Source organism: Lagenorhynchus albirostris, chromosome 1 (genome assembly GCF_949774975.1).
Source record: "Lagenorhynchus albirostris chromosome 1, mLagAlb1.1, whole genome shotgun sequence".
In the NCBI taxonomy this organism is placed as follows: Eukaryota; Metazoa; Chordata; class Mammalia; order Artiodactyla; family Delphinidae; genus Lagenorhynchus; species Lagenorhynchus albirostris.
The window spans coordinates 32,996,324-33,009,352 of record NC_083095.1 but is presented as its reverse complement, the minus strand read 5'-3'; the positions used below and the strand labels follow the sequence as shown (position 1 = coordinate 33,009,352).

The 13,029-nt window shown below is 39.7% G+C and overlaps 1 protein-coding gene across 4 annotated transcripts in view; it reads right to left on the bottom strand.

Moving 5' to 3' along the window:
* Nucleotides 1–13,029, bottom strand: part of DCAF5 (DDB1 and CUL4 associated factor 5) — a 96,847-nt gene that overhangs the window by 64,486 nt on the left and 19,332 nt on the right. For 2 of the 4 annotated variants that reach the window (XM_060140506.1, XM_060140523.1), the window contains exons 2-4: nucleotides 4,638–4,781; nucleotides 2,288–2,324; nucleotides 1,267–1,406 (exon numbers count right to left, since the gene is read on the bottom strand). In XM_060140506.1, coding sequence (XP_059996489.1) covers nucleotides 1,267–1,406; nucleotides 2,288–2,324; nucleotides 4,638–4,781 — 321 coding nt within the window. Of the gene's footprint in view, nucleotides 1–1,266; nucleotides 1,407–2,287; nucleotides 2,325–4,637; nucleotides 4,782–13,029 lie in introns of those variants that run through there. The other 2 variants (XM_060140515.1, XM_060140530.1) reach the window with 2 other exon arrangements.

Sequence of the window (13,029 nt, the reverse complement as noted above, 5' to 3'; positions counted from 1 at the left end):
ATATTGCTCCCTAAATTGAAAAGAAAATAGCCTCAGTCTAGAATTTTAGGATTTCATTTCATCTAGTACTTGAACTTCTCTTGCATCCAGCCAGTTTCTAATCAACTTCACCTTGAAACCCTGCAGCCTCTTGCATATACTAGCTGGCTCCAGGTGAGGAAGGAATCACTTTGCTGCCTGGGGGGACATACTCCTATGGAAGTTGTTTAGAAGCAATAGACAGAAAGCACTCCTCAGTCTATGATTTCCATATGTGATACTTCACAGGCCTCTGGGCACAGGGAGTGTTCAATAATCTCAGCCACGAGGCAGTTCAGACAAAGGAGAAGTTCACGTACCAAGCAAACCACTTCATTCAACCATAGCTGCTGCTTTTGGCTACCAAACCTACCTGACTCTGAGAACAAACTTCTCTTATAGCCTGAACCTCAATAATGAGCACAGACCAGCATGTTAAATGCTCAGAATACAGAAGAATAAAAAGACTCAGAGCCTGCCAGACAAGGTAGGCAAGATAGTAACTCTATGTGCATAGGTATGGTCATGACAAAGCTGCACCAAGAGTGGGGCTGGGGGTGGCACTGAGGGTATGCTGGAGGAAAGAGCCTTTGAAGATAGAGTGACAGAAGTCTCTCTGCAGGAAATGAGCTGAAAAGATGCATTTCCTGAAGAACTTCAGAGAAATTCAACAAGACAAATTCTTCATTTTACATTTCAGAGACCCAAAGAACACATTCAGAAGAGGAACTCACCCAGACAATCCCCCTTAAACAGAGGGTATCTGCTATCATTTTAAGTTCCTACGCACAGTGAAGGTGAGGTTCTGTGGTTCTTTCAGCAAAATAACAACCCTGGATCTAGGATGTAACAAAGTGCACAACACGCCCATTCTCTGTAAGTAACCAAGAATATGTGCATGTCAGCACCATGCACAAAGCTGGCCCTTGGTGGCTACTCTCTACAAATGAGGCACCACATGTTCTGCTCCTTGGGGCTACTACACAGCAAGATACTGTGGTATTTACTCCAGGTGCAAAGGTCTGTGGAGATTCACAAGTGATTGGAGGAGGACTGGCAGAGGTGCCTCACTTCTGAGTACTCAGGGGTAAGGTGGGACCTCCAGAGACACATTTATGTCGCTATGCGAGTTTCCTCTCCCTTTATAGCACTTCTACCCAGGCTACTCAAGTCATAGACTGGATCTGCTATGAAACTGACATCAAACTCTTCAACACAGTCCAATCACCTTTTGCACAGTGACCCTACCTCCATGGGGAGATTCCCGGATGTCCCAGATGAGAACCCGACCATCATCTGAGGAGCTGGCAAAAATGTTGTCATTCACTGGGCTCACTGACAAGCCATACACCGCATCTTCATGAGCAAACACATCTAAGGTCTCACTGCTGAGAGACAGAGAGCAGAGAGAGGCACACAGGCACACACATACACACAAAAGTAGTGCAGAGTTAAAGCCCTCTAGTTCCTAGAATGGAGTTCTCTTTCATTTCCAGGAGAAAGTCAACCTAGCTAAACCCAAAGGATATTACATTTACTAAAAAGTAGGTATTCGACTTCCAGGTTAAAAAAAAAAAGTATTACTAAAGAATAAGACTTCACGACAAGTTTGCTTTTTGCACTAAATAAGCATATTTAAAGGTGACTCAAGGGAATTCCCTGAAGGTCCAGTGGTTAGGACTCAGCGCTTTTCACTGCTGGAGCCCGGGTTCAATCCCTGTTCGGGGAACTAACATCCCCACCCCCAAAAAAGTGACTCAACTGATAAGTTTTATGTTTTCACTTACTACAGAATGCATCTGCTTGTGTACAGTCTTGGGGGTGGTGCTGGATTTCCAAAAAGCGAGGGAAAGCTTTAAAGCAGCCCTGATGCCAGCAGGGGTAGAAGAGGGATTCCTGGCAGTCTGGCATGGTGAGTAAAAGCATGGCTCCAAAGCCAGGCTGCCTACGTTCAGATCCTAACATCACTTGACTTTAAGTTACCTAATATCTCTATGCCTCAGTTTCCTAATTGAGATCATAATAGTATTGCCCCATAAAATTATTGAGGGTTAGATATTATGTTTCCTTCCCTTACCACCTCTCCCTTTAAATTTTTACCTGAAAACTATAATTTTATATCAACTTTGTAAATCTTTTTCAGCAAAGGACAGTTGATTTCATGTTATTTTCTTCAAAAGACAAGAACTATTTCGGTCTAAAGAGATACCTGCCTTTCTTCATACGAAAGATAGAGTTAATTACCTTCACATACCAACAATCTATTTACCTTTCAACATCATGGAGGATAACTTGCTCATCATTTCCTGCAAGGGAAAAAGCAGACATTTGGTAATTCCTGCAAAGTGATCCTGTTCATATTACAATTCAGTATTTTAAAGATTTCAGGAAAAACAAATGAACAAAGTCAATGTTAATATTTACAAATTAGGAGTGTTAATTAGAAAAAGGTTTATAAAAATAGTGAAGAAGGATAGGATATTCTTATAGAGAATTTGAAAAAGCATAATAGCACGTAGATATAACATAATAAGTTTCCAAAATGCATTATCCAGTGGATGATTAAAAAAACAAAAAACTGTGGCTATTCAGGAAAAGAATAAATGATCATGGGCAAATCAATCCATTCATCCAAGCTAGCTTTTTTTTTTAAACAAAACATTCATTAACTGTGAGACCTGGAAAAATATCTGTAACTTTTCTATGTCTCAGCAAAATAGGAATAACAATTGTATCTACTTCATAGAGTTATCGTGAAGACAAGAATATAAAAGCATTTGGAGTAGGACTAAGCCCCTAACAAACGTTTGCTACTATTCATACCCTCATCATCTTTTATAGCATTAAAATCTAATGATAGTGTGATCCTAAATAATGGGAAAGATTTTATCCACAACTTTTTTCTCTTGCATTTCTCAAGGAATCTAAAAATACTGCATCCATGATATGTGTAGTCCTGCCTTCAAATGGTTTATATAGCCAAAAAATAAAAATCCCAAAATGAAGACAGTAAAAAAATTTCCCACTCTATGCTAAAAGCATAAGCAGTAGAGACGTGGCCAGGTCATCTTAAAGTCCTCACTGTAACTCTATGGTGGGTTCATACCAAGTAAATCAAACCCATACTAATGCCTTTTAGGTAACAGGCACAGAGTGAGGTGCTGAGGATACAAGAGGAATGAATAAGATTGAGGAATTCACAGTCCACCTGCACAAACAACTAATAGTGACAAGACGGGTTATCTTATTGTAGCGATATGCTCTACAATGGGAACACAGATAAAGGAGCAATTATGTCCTTTATGAGCAGGGTGAAAGTACATGGCACAAAGGGGGAATATTTTTATGGGGAAGGAGACACTTGAATAGAAACTCAAATAACTCAAAACTCTTACCGATGGAAGACTTATGGGAATTGGTGGGGTCTGGACAATTAATCATGGCCTATGGAGGAACAGTATGGGCAAAAGGCACAGAGCACTTAAGATGACAAGTGATTTAGTGAATTAGAGCACAAGATGCAGGGGAGGAAGATGAGGCCAGATAGGCAGACTGGATTGAGGCTTTATCCTGTGGATGGACATGTAGGGTCAAAGGTCCACATGGTTGAAGAAAACTCATATAAGCAATGAATAAGGAGAGTTAGATACCGGTAGCAGAAATCACAGCAGGACACTGCAGTAGTCCAGGCCAAAGATGAGGACCTGAATCAGAGCAGTCGGTATAGCAAGAGAGCAGAAACTAAAGGATGGATATGAGGCTTCCAAAATAGATCTGACAGTGTAGTTGGTGACATACAAGATGTGAAAATGAAAGAAAGGCAGGTCTGAAGCTGACTTTGAGATTTCTATTAGACTGAACCATATGAAACTGTCATTTTTGTAAGCTGAAAATGCTCCAATGTCAGCAGTTTCTTAAAAGTTAAACCTAACAACTTACATAATTAGTTGAATGATGATAATAACCGAGAAAGGGAAACCAGGAAACAAGAGGAAATATTGTGCAGGGGAGAAGGACTAATAATCTTAGTTTTAGATCTGCTGGATTTAAATTACTTTTGGAAAACAAAGGTAGATATTCAGTGGGGAAATCTGCAGTGCAGAAGAGAGGTCAGGGCTAGAAATGTAGTGGTCAGAAAGGAGTGTGACTGATGAATGCCATCATCAAGAGGCTGGCTTGAGCAAAAGCCATTCCAATTATACCCCAACACAACGTTTTTTCAAACAGGAGCCACCCATGGGTCATAACACCAATTTGAGTCACAACCTTTAAAATCTTTAAAAACAAAACAGAATAGAATAGGAAAAAAAAAAAAATCAGAGTGTACCACACATACTAAGGTTAAGTACTCTTTCTAACATGTTTCTGTGTATCAGACTGCAATGTGAAAAGTTTTCTACCAAAAAAGAGAGAAAGAACAAGAGCAAAGGAGAGAAAGGACAGACAGACATTAGTCTAATACATGTGTCTAAACTGCTGTAATACAGAGAAGACAAGCTATGGGAAAACAGTAATTCCACAACTCAATGAGATAAAGGAAGGAAAATTAAGGAATAATTTTAGCACTCCTTTATCTGAAATCCCAGCCACAATTTCCCAAGGGGAAATCTCCTTCTCACCTCCAGAGAATACTTTGGTGTTCCCACTGTTGAAAGCCAGGCAAAAAATGTTGGAATGATGCTCTCCTTTCAGCTGTATGGGCTTAACTCTGGAGTGGATAGCTTGTTCCATGTGCCATAGTAGAACCCGGCGATCATCTCCTCCTTGAGAGGTGAGTAAGAATCTAGAGTTAAAAGAGCTGACATTTCAAGGCTGACATTTGGTTTTGCCAGCCTGAATCCCATACTTTCCAAAACTGCATCTCCCCAACTCTGTGAGATTCTGATGGGACACATAAACCCAGAACTCTACCCCCTTAACCATCAGTAGACACATGGCCTCTAAGCCACTCACTTTTCCCCAGAAATTACATCTTGAACAGATACAGAGAAATTTCTGAATTTCCAGAGACCCAGCTGTTTAAATATTTCTTCATTTGCTGCCTAAAATCCTTCCACTAATGTCCCCCCACCTTTTTTTTGTCTAACAGAACCTGAGTTGGTTTCTACTGCTTGCAATCAAAGAACTCTAAATATGCTAGTATTTATACCATAATAGTTTCCAAAGCACTCTCCTTGATGTGATCTCACTGACTATGGGACAGCAGACAAATGACAACTGAGGAGGAATTGCCTGTCACAGTAGCAGGGTTAAGACAGAACTTGGCTCTCATGAAGCTCAGTCCAGCTCTTTCCTCTGCATAATTCTCAATAGTCTGAGTTGAATGAGCAATATTATACTGCATGAGCCAGCTCCTGGAGAATGAGAAGATACATGCTCTACATATTCTTTATATTTGCAAACGCATTATACACATCCGGAAGGATGAACAATGGGCTGTAAACAGTGGTTACTACTTCCAGGGAATAGGATTAAAAGAGAGGTAGAGGACAGATTAAGAGGGTTTCTACTTTTACTTTATAGATTTGGCACTGCTTGACTCTTTTTTTTAAAATTTTATTTATTTATTTATTTATTTATGGCTGTGTTGGGTCTTCATTGCTGCACGCGGGCTTTCTCTAGTTGTGGCGAGCGGGGGCTACTCTTCGTTGCGGTGCACAGGCCTCTCATTGCAGTGGCTTCTCTCATTGTGGAGCATGGGCTCTAGGCGCGCGGGCTTCAGTAGTTGCGGCACGCGGGCTCAGTAGTTGTGGCTCATGGGCTCTAGAGCACAGGCTCAGTAGTTGTGGCACACGAGCTTAGTTGATCCGCAGCATGTGGGATCTTCCCGGGCCAGGGATCAAGCCCGCGTCCCCTGCATTGGCAGGCAGATTCTCAACCACTGCGCCACCAGGGAAGCCCTGCTGGACTCTTTACAACAAACCTATATTATATTCCGAATAAAAATTTAACTTACAACAGGAGCAAACATGGGCAGCAAGCCACAGTAAGCTCTATACCTCTGCCTCCCCTCCTCCATGCAATATAATAGCCACAAATTATATCACATCCATAACAAGGGCATACTATGCAACCATTCAATCAGTAGATCTCTAAGAACTAACTCAGAAAGATGACCACAGGTCTTTGTTAGGGGAAAAAACGAGGTGTAAAACAGTATGCATACCAACATCCATTTGTGTAAAACAAATTTTTAAAAAGCTCCAATACAGCAGGAACCTTGTCAGTTTTGTTCACTGCAGAATTCCCAGCACCTAAATGAATGTCCCAAAGAGCAGATATTGAATGAATATGCTTATGCTTGCATATCTATGCTTGTATTTGCAAATCTAGATGGCTACAAAAGAAGTTTTTAGTGGACACCACCTCTAGGCTAGAATTGTTTGGAGACTTCACATTGTGGTAAAATATAAATAGCAGAAAATGCACCATTTTAACCATTTATAAGCATACAATTCAGTGGCATTAAGTATATTTGCAGTGTTGTACAACCATCACCATTACCCATCTCCAGAACTTTTATATCATCCCAAACTGAAACTCTGTACCCAATAAACAATAACTCTCCCCAGTGCTCAGTAACCACCATTCTACTTTCTGCCTCCATGAATTTGATTACTCTAGGTACTCCCATATAAGTGGAATCAGACATTAGTCCTTTTGTGTCTGGCTTATTCACTTAGCATAATGTCTTCAAGGTTCATCCATATTGTAGCACGTATCAGAATTTCATTCTTTGTAAGGCTGAGTAATATTTCATTACACACATACCGTTATTTTTTTTAGTCCATTCATCCATCTATGGACATTTAGGTTGTTTCCATCTTTTGGCTATTGTGAATAACATTGCTAAGAGCATATGGATGTACAAATATCTGTTCAAGTCCCTACTTTCAGTTCCTTTGGGTATATACCATTGGAAAATTTTATGTTTTAATTTTTACTTTATACCTTCCTTTACTACTTGACATTTTGCCATAAACATATTTCCTCTTTTAGTAGAAAAAAAAAATCAGTAGAAAACATAGTAGCCGAATCATACTTATTCTCCCTCCCCTAGAAAGAAGTTGCCTTCATTTCTTGAGTTCCTTTGTTTCTTGAGATCCTTCTTCCTTCCATTGTCCGTCAAAATCAAGTCCTGTGTCCTCCTCCAAAGTATTTCACTGTCAACCCTTAAGGGAATGATCCCTTAAGTATGGCCCACAATGTTCTGTGTTTATGATCTGCCTAATTCAACTATGAGTTCTCTGGCCTGGGATGGTTTTCTAAATTCTATGTCTCTTATAAGTTAAGGTCATGAAAATAAGCTTTGGGTTTTTGTTGTTTTACTTTCATGAAAAATGGCATAAAGGGGTTTTCCTCCCTATTAATAGATTTAGACAGGCCATGGGCACTTTAGTGCTACATAGTCTCTACTCTTACTGTTTTTCCCCAACACTTGAGGCCACAGGTCAGGGACTTGGCACTGTTTTTGTTACTTTATATCTTATATTTAGAGAAATATTTCTCTGTGCCCATGTCTCTATCAAAAGTGAAAAATTAAAAGATAAAGAGGCCCACATGTTTCTTCAACTTACTCATGTTTCTAATCTAATCTCCCTGAGCCTGAGTTTCATCAAATACAAAACTGGGATCATAACAGCTCTACTCGCATGGGTTTTACAGATTATAAAGTCAAGTACAAGAGAGTTAAGTAATCTGCCAAGGTCACAACAGTAAGTAAAGTGGTTGAGCCAAGATTCAAAAGCCAGCAGTTAAGACTCCGCACTCTCTTAACCACTACTCTGGATTGCTTGCCTTATAGAATGAAAAACAAACCGTAACTGACAAAGCAAATTCAGCTGATGGACAACTGAAAGGATTCTCTGACTTGGTAGCACAACTCAAAAATGAGTAGCTAAGAATAAAACAAAGGACCACAGGAATAAAAACAGAAACCAACTTAAGCGGAGTACACAGAAGGAGCAGGGACAGGGACCAGGAAAGGCTTTCCTGAAATTATAAAGATTCTAGCAATGCACAAAGCTGATAATGGCTTATTATAAAGAACATACAAAGAATTCCTACAAATCAACTTTGAAAACAAGTAGGAAAAGAGGCAAATATGACAACTACAGAAGAGGAAAACCAAATGGCCAACAGAGATTATAGAGGATCTCAACCTCTGTATTAATCAGGGAAATGTAAATTATAATTTAGATACCTTCTTACAAAATGGCACAAAGAAATGTACAAAAGAATGTTCACTGCCTCACTGTTCATAATAGCAAAAAAAAAAGGTAGATAACATAAATATCCATCAATATATAAACTGATAAAACCGACTGGAATACAAACACGAATGAAATCTAAGCACAATGGAACACTATACAGCATTTAAAATGAGCTACAGATACGTGTACTGAAATGAATACACCTTGAAAACCTAGTATTAAGTAATAAAAACAAGTTTCAGAAGGATACGTAAAGGAAAACATTAAGCATAGTTTTAAATATGCAAAACAATACCATATTATTTATGAACACACAAATAACAAAAGAGGACTTCAAATGTACCTGTAAAGTTTTATTTCCTTTAAAAAAAACAATAGATTAGAAGAAAATTTAACAAACTGTCAACACTTTGTCAAATCTGATTGATACTTCTCTTCTTTATGTTTAAATATTTCATGACATTGTTACATCTATGAGATATAGTAACAGTACTGTGGTCATGTTAAAAAAGAAAAAAGTTCTTATCAGTTAGGGGTGCATTCTGAAGTGGGTGAAATGGCAAAAATCTGTGATTTCCTTTAAAATATTCCAGAAAATAAAAAGTAGGGGGATAGGTGATTAATAAAATGTTGATAATTGTTGTAGATGGGTACACTACATTTTTGTATATGCTTGCACATTTCCATAAAATAAATAAATATATATATTTTTAATGTTCATGATAGAAAAAGAAAATAAGACTCTCCAGGATGTGCTGGGATACCCATAGCAAAGAAATATAACTGTGGGCACCTCTGTGTTTGTTCATTAAGACCTATGCAGGTAGTACAACCTCTCTTGAACTGCAGCAGCTTAAAAAAAAAAAAAAAGTTCAATAAAAAAGAAAACAGAATACCTATACCTATGCACTCAAAGTCATAACCATTCTCAGCCAAAGGATCTTCCCCCATCATCCAGTCAGCATTATCTTTAATGCTCATTCTAGATTTAATTTTGCCAAATAAATTCTTTGATTTTAAAAGAATGGTTATTTGTAGAGTGCCTTGAGATCATTTAAAACGATGTGTCCTGGGGCTTCCCTGGTGGCACAGTGGTTAAGAATCCGCCTTCTAATGCAGGGGACACAGGTTCGAGCCCTGGTCCGGGAAGATCCCACATGCTGCAGAGAAACTAAGCCCGTGCGCCACAACTACTGAAGCCTGTGTGCCACAACTACTGAAGCCCATGCACCTAGAGCCTGTGCTCCACAACAAGAGAAGCCACCAAAATGAGAAGCCCACGCACCACAACAAAGAGTAGCCCCTGCTCTCAGCAGCTAGAGAAAACCCCTGTGCAGCAGTGAAGACCCAATGCAGCCAAAAATTAAATAAATGAATAAATTAATTAATTAAAAATAAAATAAAATGATTTGTCCTTAGTACCTAAAATGATGATGACAGCCCAAGTCCACAGAAGATTGGAATCACTGAGGCAGAAATTATCGCTATGGCAGGGCCTGCTTCCTCTGCTTTGCCCTCAAGGTCAGTGTCAGAAGATGTAAGGTGCACATGCCCCTCCCACCCCCATTTCCTTAGGCAAGGTATTAAGAGCCCTGTGTAAAGATGACACTTTTCAACCACGTGTTGGCAAAAAACACCAACGGTGCAAACTGAGGCATAATCTGAAATTGCTGGGCTGCTTTTAAGCCAGTAGAGAGAGCAGAAAAGCTGTGCCCAAAACTCTGACCCCACAAAGCAAAGGAGGGCTGGTGAAGCAAGGACAAATCAGTTTAGAACATGAGAAAAGCTCTACAGTTCTGTCTCTGTGAGTCACCTGGTCAGTTCAAAAAACCAAAGATGTATTGTAGAGTCCCACAGAGAGAGACTGTCTGACCTGCAAACAATCCAAGTGAAAAGTATGATCCTTTAAGCCAGCTCCGTGAGTCTGGCAGCAGTTGGGTGCTTGTGGGGTTGGCCTCTCAGACACTTCAGGGGGAGCACCAGGACCTCTTAGGAAGGCAAGACCTTTCTGCTTAGTGCCAGTGCCAGGCAAGGGACAAGGAGAGGCCAGGCCTTCTAAGCCTGGTTTCCTCACAAACCACTGCTTAGCTTCAAGCCAGCTGAGAATCCCAAGAGAATACAGCTACTTATGCTGGTCATCTTGGGTTGATTTAATTCTGTATCAAACTGACCAATTCATCCTAAAATGTACTATAATCACATTGTGGCAGCAGCTCTGTAGTTACAGAAAGACTTTATATTTAAATATTACTCTTTTCCAGTGGCTTGTGAGCTATAAGCAGAAAGTCTGCAAGCTCTCACACCGTGCTGTTAACAAAAGAAATTATTTAACATTCTTCTTAAAATAAGAAAAATCCAGAAAAGCTGAGGCACAGAAGGAAAGAATTTGCTTTGGGTTTCCTCAAAGTCAGCCAAGCACAGGACAGATCTGAGAGAGTACTCTGAAAGTCGGGATCAAATGCTCCTGCAGCACAACATTGTTTGTAGAGCCAAAGACATTTACATGTCCATCAAACTAAGTCTCATTAAATAGTGTTCAGTGAAATAAGCCAAACACAAAAGGACAAAAACTGTATGATTCCACTTATATGAAGCACCTAGAGTAGTCAAATCATAGAGACATAAAGTAGAAATGGTGGGGGCCAGGGGCTGGGGGAGGAACAATGGGGAGCTGTTGTTTAATGGGTACAGAGTTTCTGTTCTGCAAAATGAAAAGGTTCTGGAGATGGATGGTGGTGATGGTTGTACAACAATGTCAATGTACTTAATGCTATTAAACAGTACACTTAAAAATGGTTAAAATGAAAAAAAGAAAAAAAAAACTTAAAGGGCTTCCCTGGTGGCACAGTGGTTGGGGGTCCGCCTGCCGATGTGGGGGACACGGGTTTGTACCCTGGTCCGGGAAGATCCCACATGCCGTGGAGTGGCTGGGCCCGTGAGCCATGACCGCTGAGCCTGCGCGTCCGGAGCCTGTGCTCCGCAACGGGAGAGGCCACAACAGTGAGAGGCCCGCGTACCAAAAAAAAAAAAAAAAAAGAAAGAAAGAAAAAAAATGGTTAAAATGGTAAATTAAAAAAAAGGAGTTCCGTGGTGGCCTAGTGGTGAGAATTCAGGGCTATCACTGAGGTGGCCTGGGTTCAATCCCTGGTCGGGGAACTGAGATCACACAAGCTGCGTGGCAGGGCCAAACAATAAAATAAAATGGTAAATTTTGTATTATGTATATTGTACAAATTTTGTATTATGTATATTGTACTGTTCATATATATACTATGTATTATGCAGGCAAAAAAAAAAAAGCATGAGGCAGCTCTGTCTCTTCTGATATGGCATAATCACTATGATGCAGTGTTAGTGACTGTGTTAACTATTCAAAACATTTTCTTTTAAAAAATGACACAGTGGGATAAGATTCAGGGTTTAGGGTTCCGTCTTTGTAGGCAGCAAAGGTGGTACAGGAAGTGCAAGCTTTTGAATAAAAGTGTCTGGATTCAAATCCTGGTTTCACCACCCATGTGTCCTAGGCGAGTTATTCTACTACTCTAGCTTCAATTTTATGACTGTAAAATGAAGAAAATGCCAACTATCTCCCAGGGTTGTTATGTGTTTGGGTGAGATAATAAATATAAAAGCACTTATTAGCCCAGTGTGTCATTTATTAGGTATATACACTCCTTAAAACATCCTAGTTTCTCTTAAGTATCCTCCATGAATTTGTCCCAATCTTCCAAACTCTTGTTTTAGGTGGCGTTAGAGTATGAACAGCATGATGTATTTTTTTTTTTCATGATGTATTTTAATAAAACAAAAGAATACACTAATTTGTACATGGAAGGGCAAATGTAAAATGGTTAACAGAAGTTACTCTTGGGGATAGGAATTTTACTTAATGCCCTTTTATACTGCTGCAGTTTTATTTTTTTAACCTGCAAAGATTTAAAGGAAATCAAGCAGCCTGGCTTTCTTCTCAGCCTATTTATTCCTTCTTCTCCATGTGTGTAATCGCCACTCTGCGGAGCCAAACCTCTTTTTGTGACAACCATACCTCTCCTTGAGCTCTAAGAAGAAGCATGGAGATATAGAGGTGCAGCCTATGTGCCATACAGCCCAGCTACATCAGTGTATGAGAAATAAGTCTGTTTTGTTATTTCCCCAAAGTTGAAAATAATTAACTTTCGTATAAAAGTTTATTCACATATATCTTCACTTGCGAGGTAAGGATTATATAACCCTTTTTCCAGATGAGGATCAGAGAGACAAAATGACTTGCTAACAATCTAAGAAGTTAGGCCTGGAGCCTAAAACCAAGGTGTATCCTTTCTACCAAAGTGCAAGAAGCCAGAACACTACTTACAATTCCAAGTGAGGATGTTTCACAGCTTTACGCAGGGAAGAAAAGCACCATCCATCCAGAACTTTTCATCTTCCCAAACTGAAATTCCATATCCATTAAAGTATCAGCTGTTCATTCCTGCCTCCCCCCTCCCCTGGCAAGCACCATTCAACCTCTAGAGACACCATTTCTGTCTCTATGAATTTGACTACTCTAGGTACCTCATATGAATGGACTCACACAATATTTGTTCTTTTATGACTAGCTTATTTCATTTAGCATAATGTCTTCAAGGTCTATCCATGTTGCTGCATGTACCAGAATTTCATTCCTTTTTTTAAAAAAAAGACTGGATTTTTAAAAAAAATTAATTTGTTTGGCTGCATAGGGTCTTAGTTGCAGCACGCGGGATCTTTGTTGTGGTGCGTGGGCTTCTCTCTAGTTGTGGCGCGTGGGCTCTAGAGT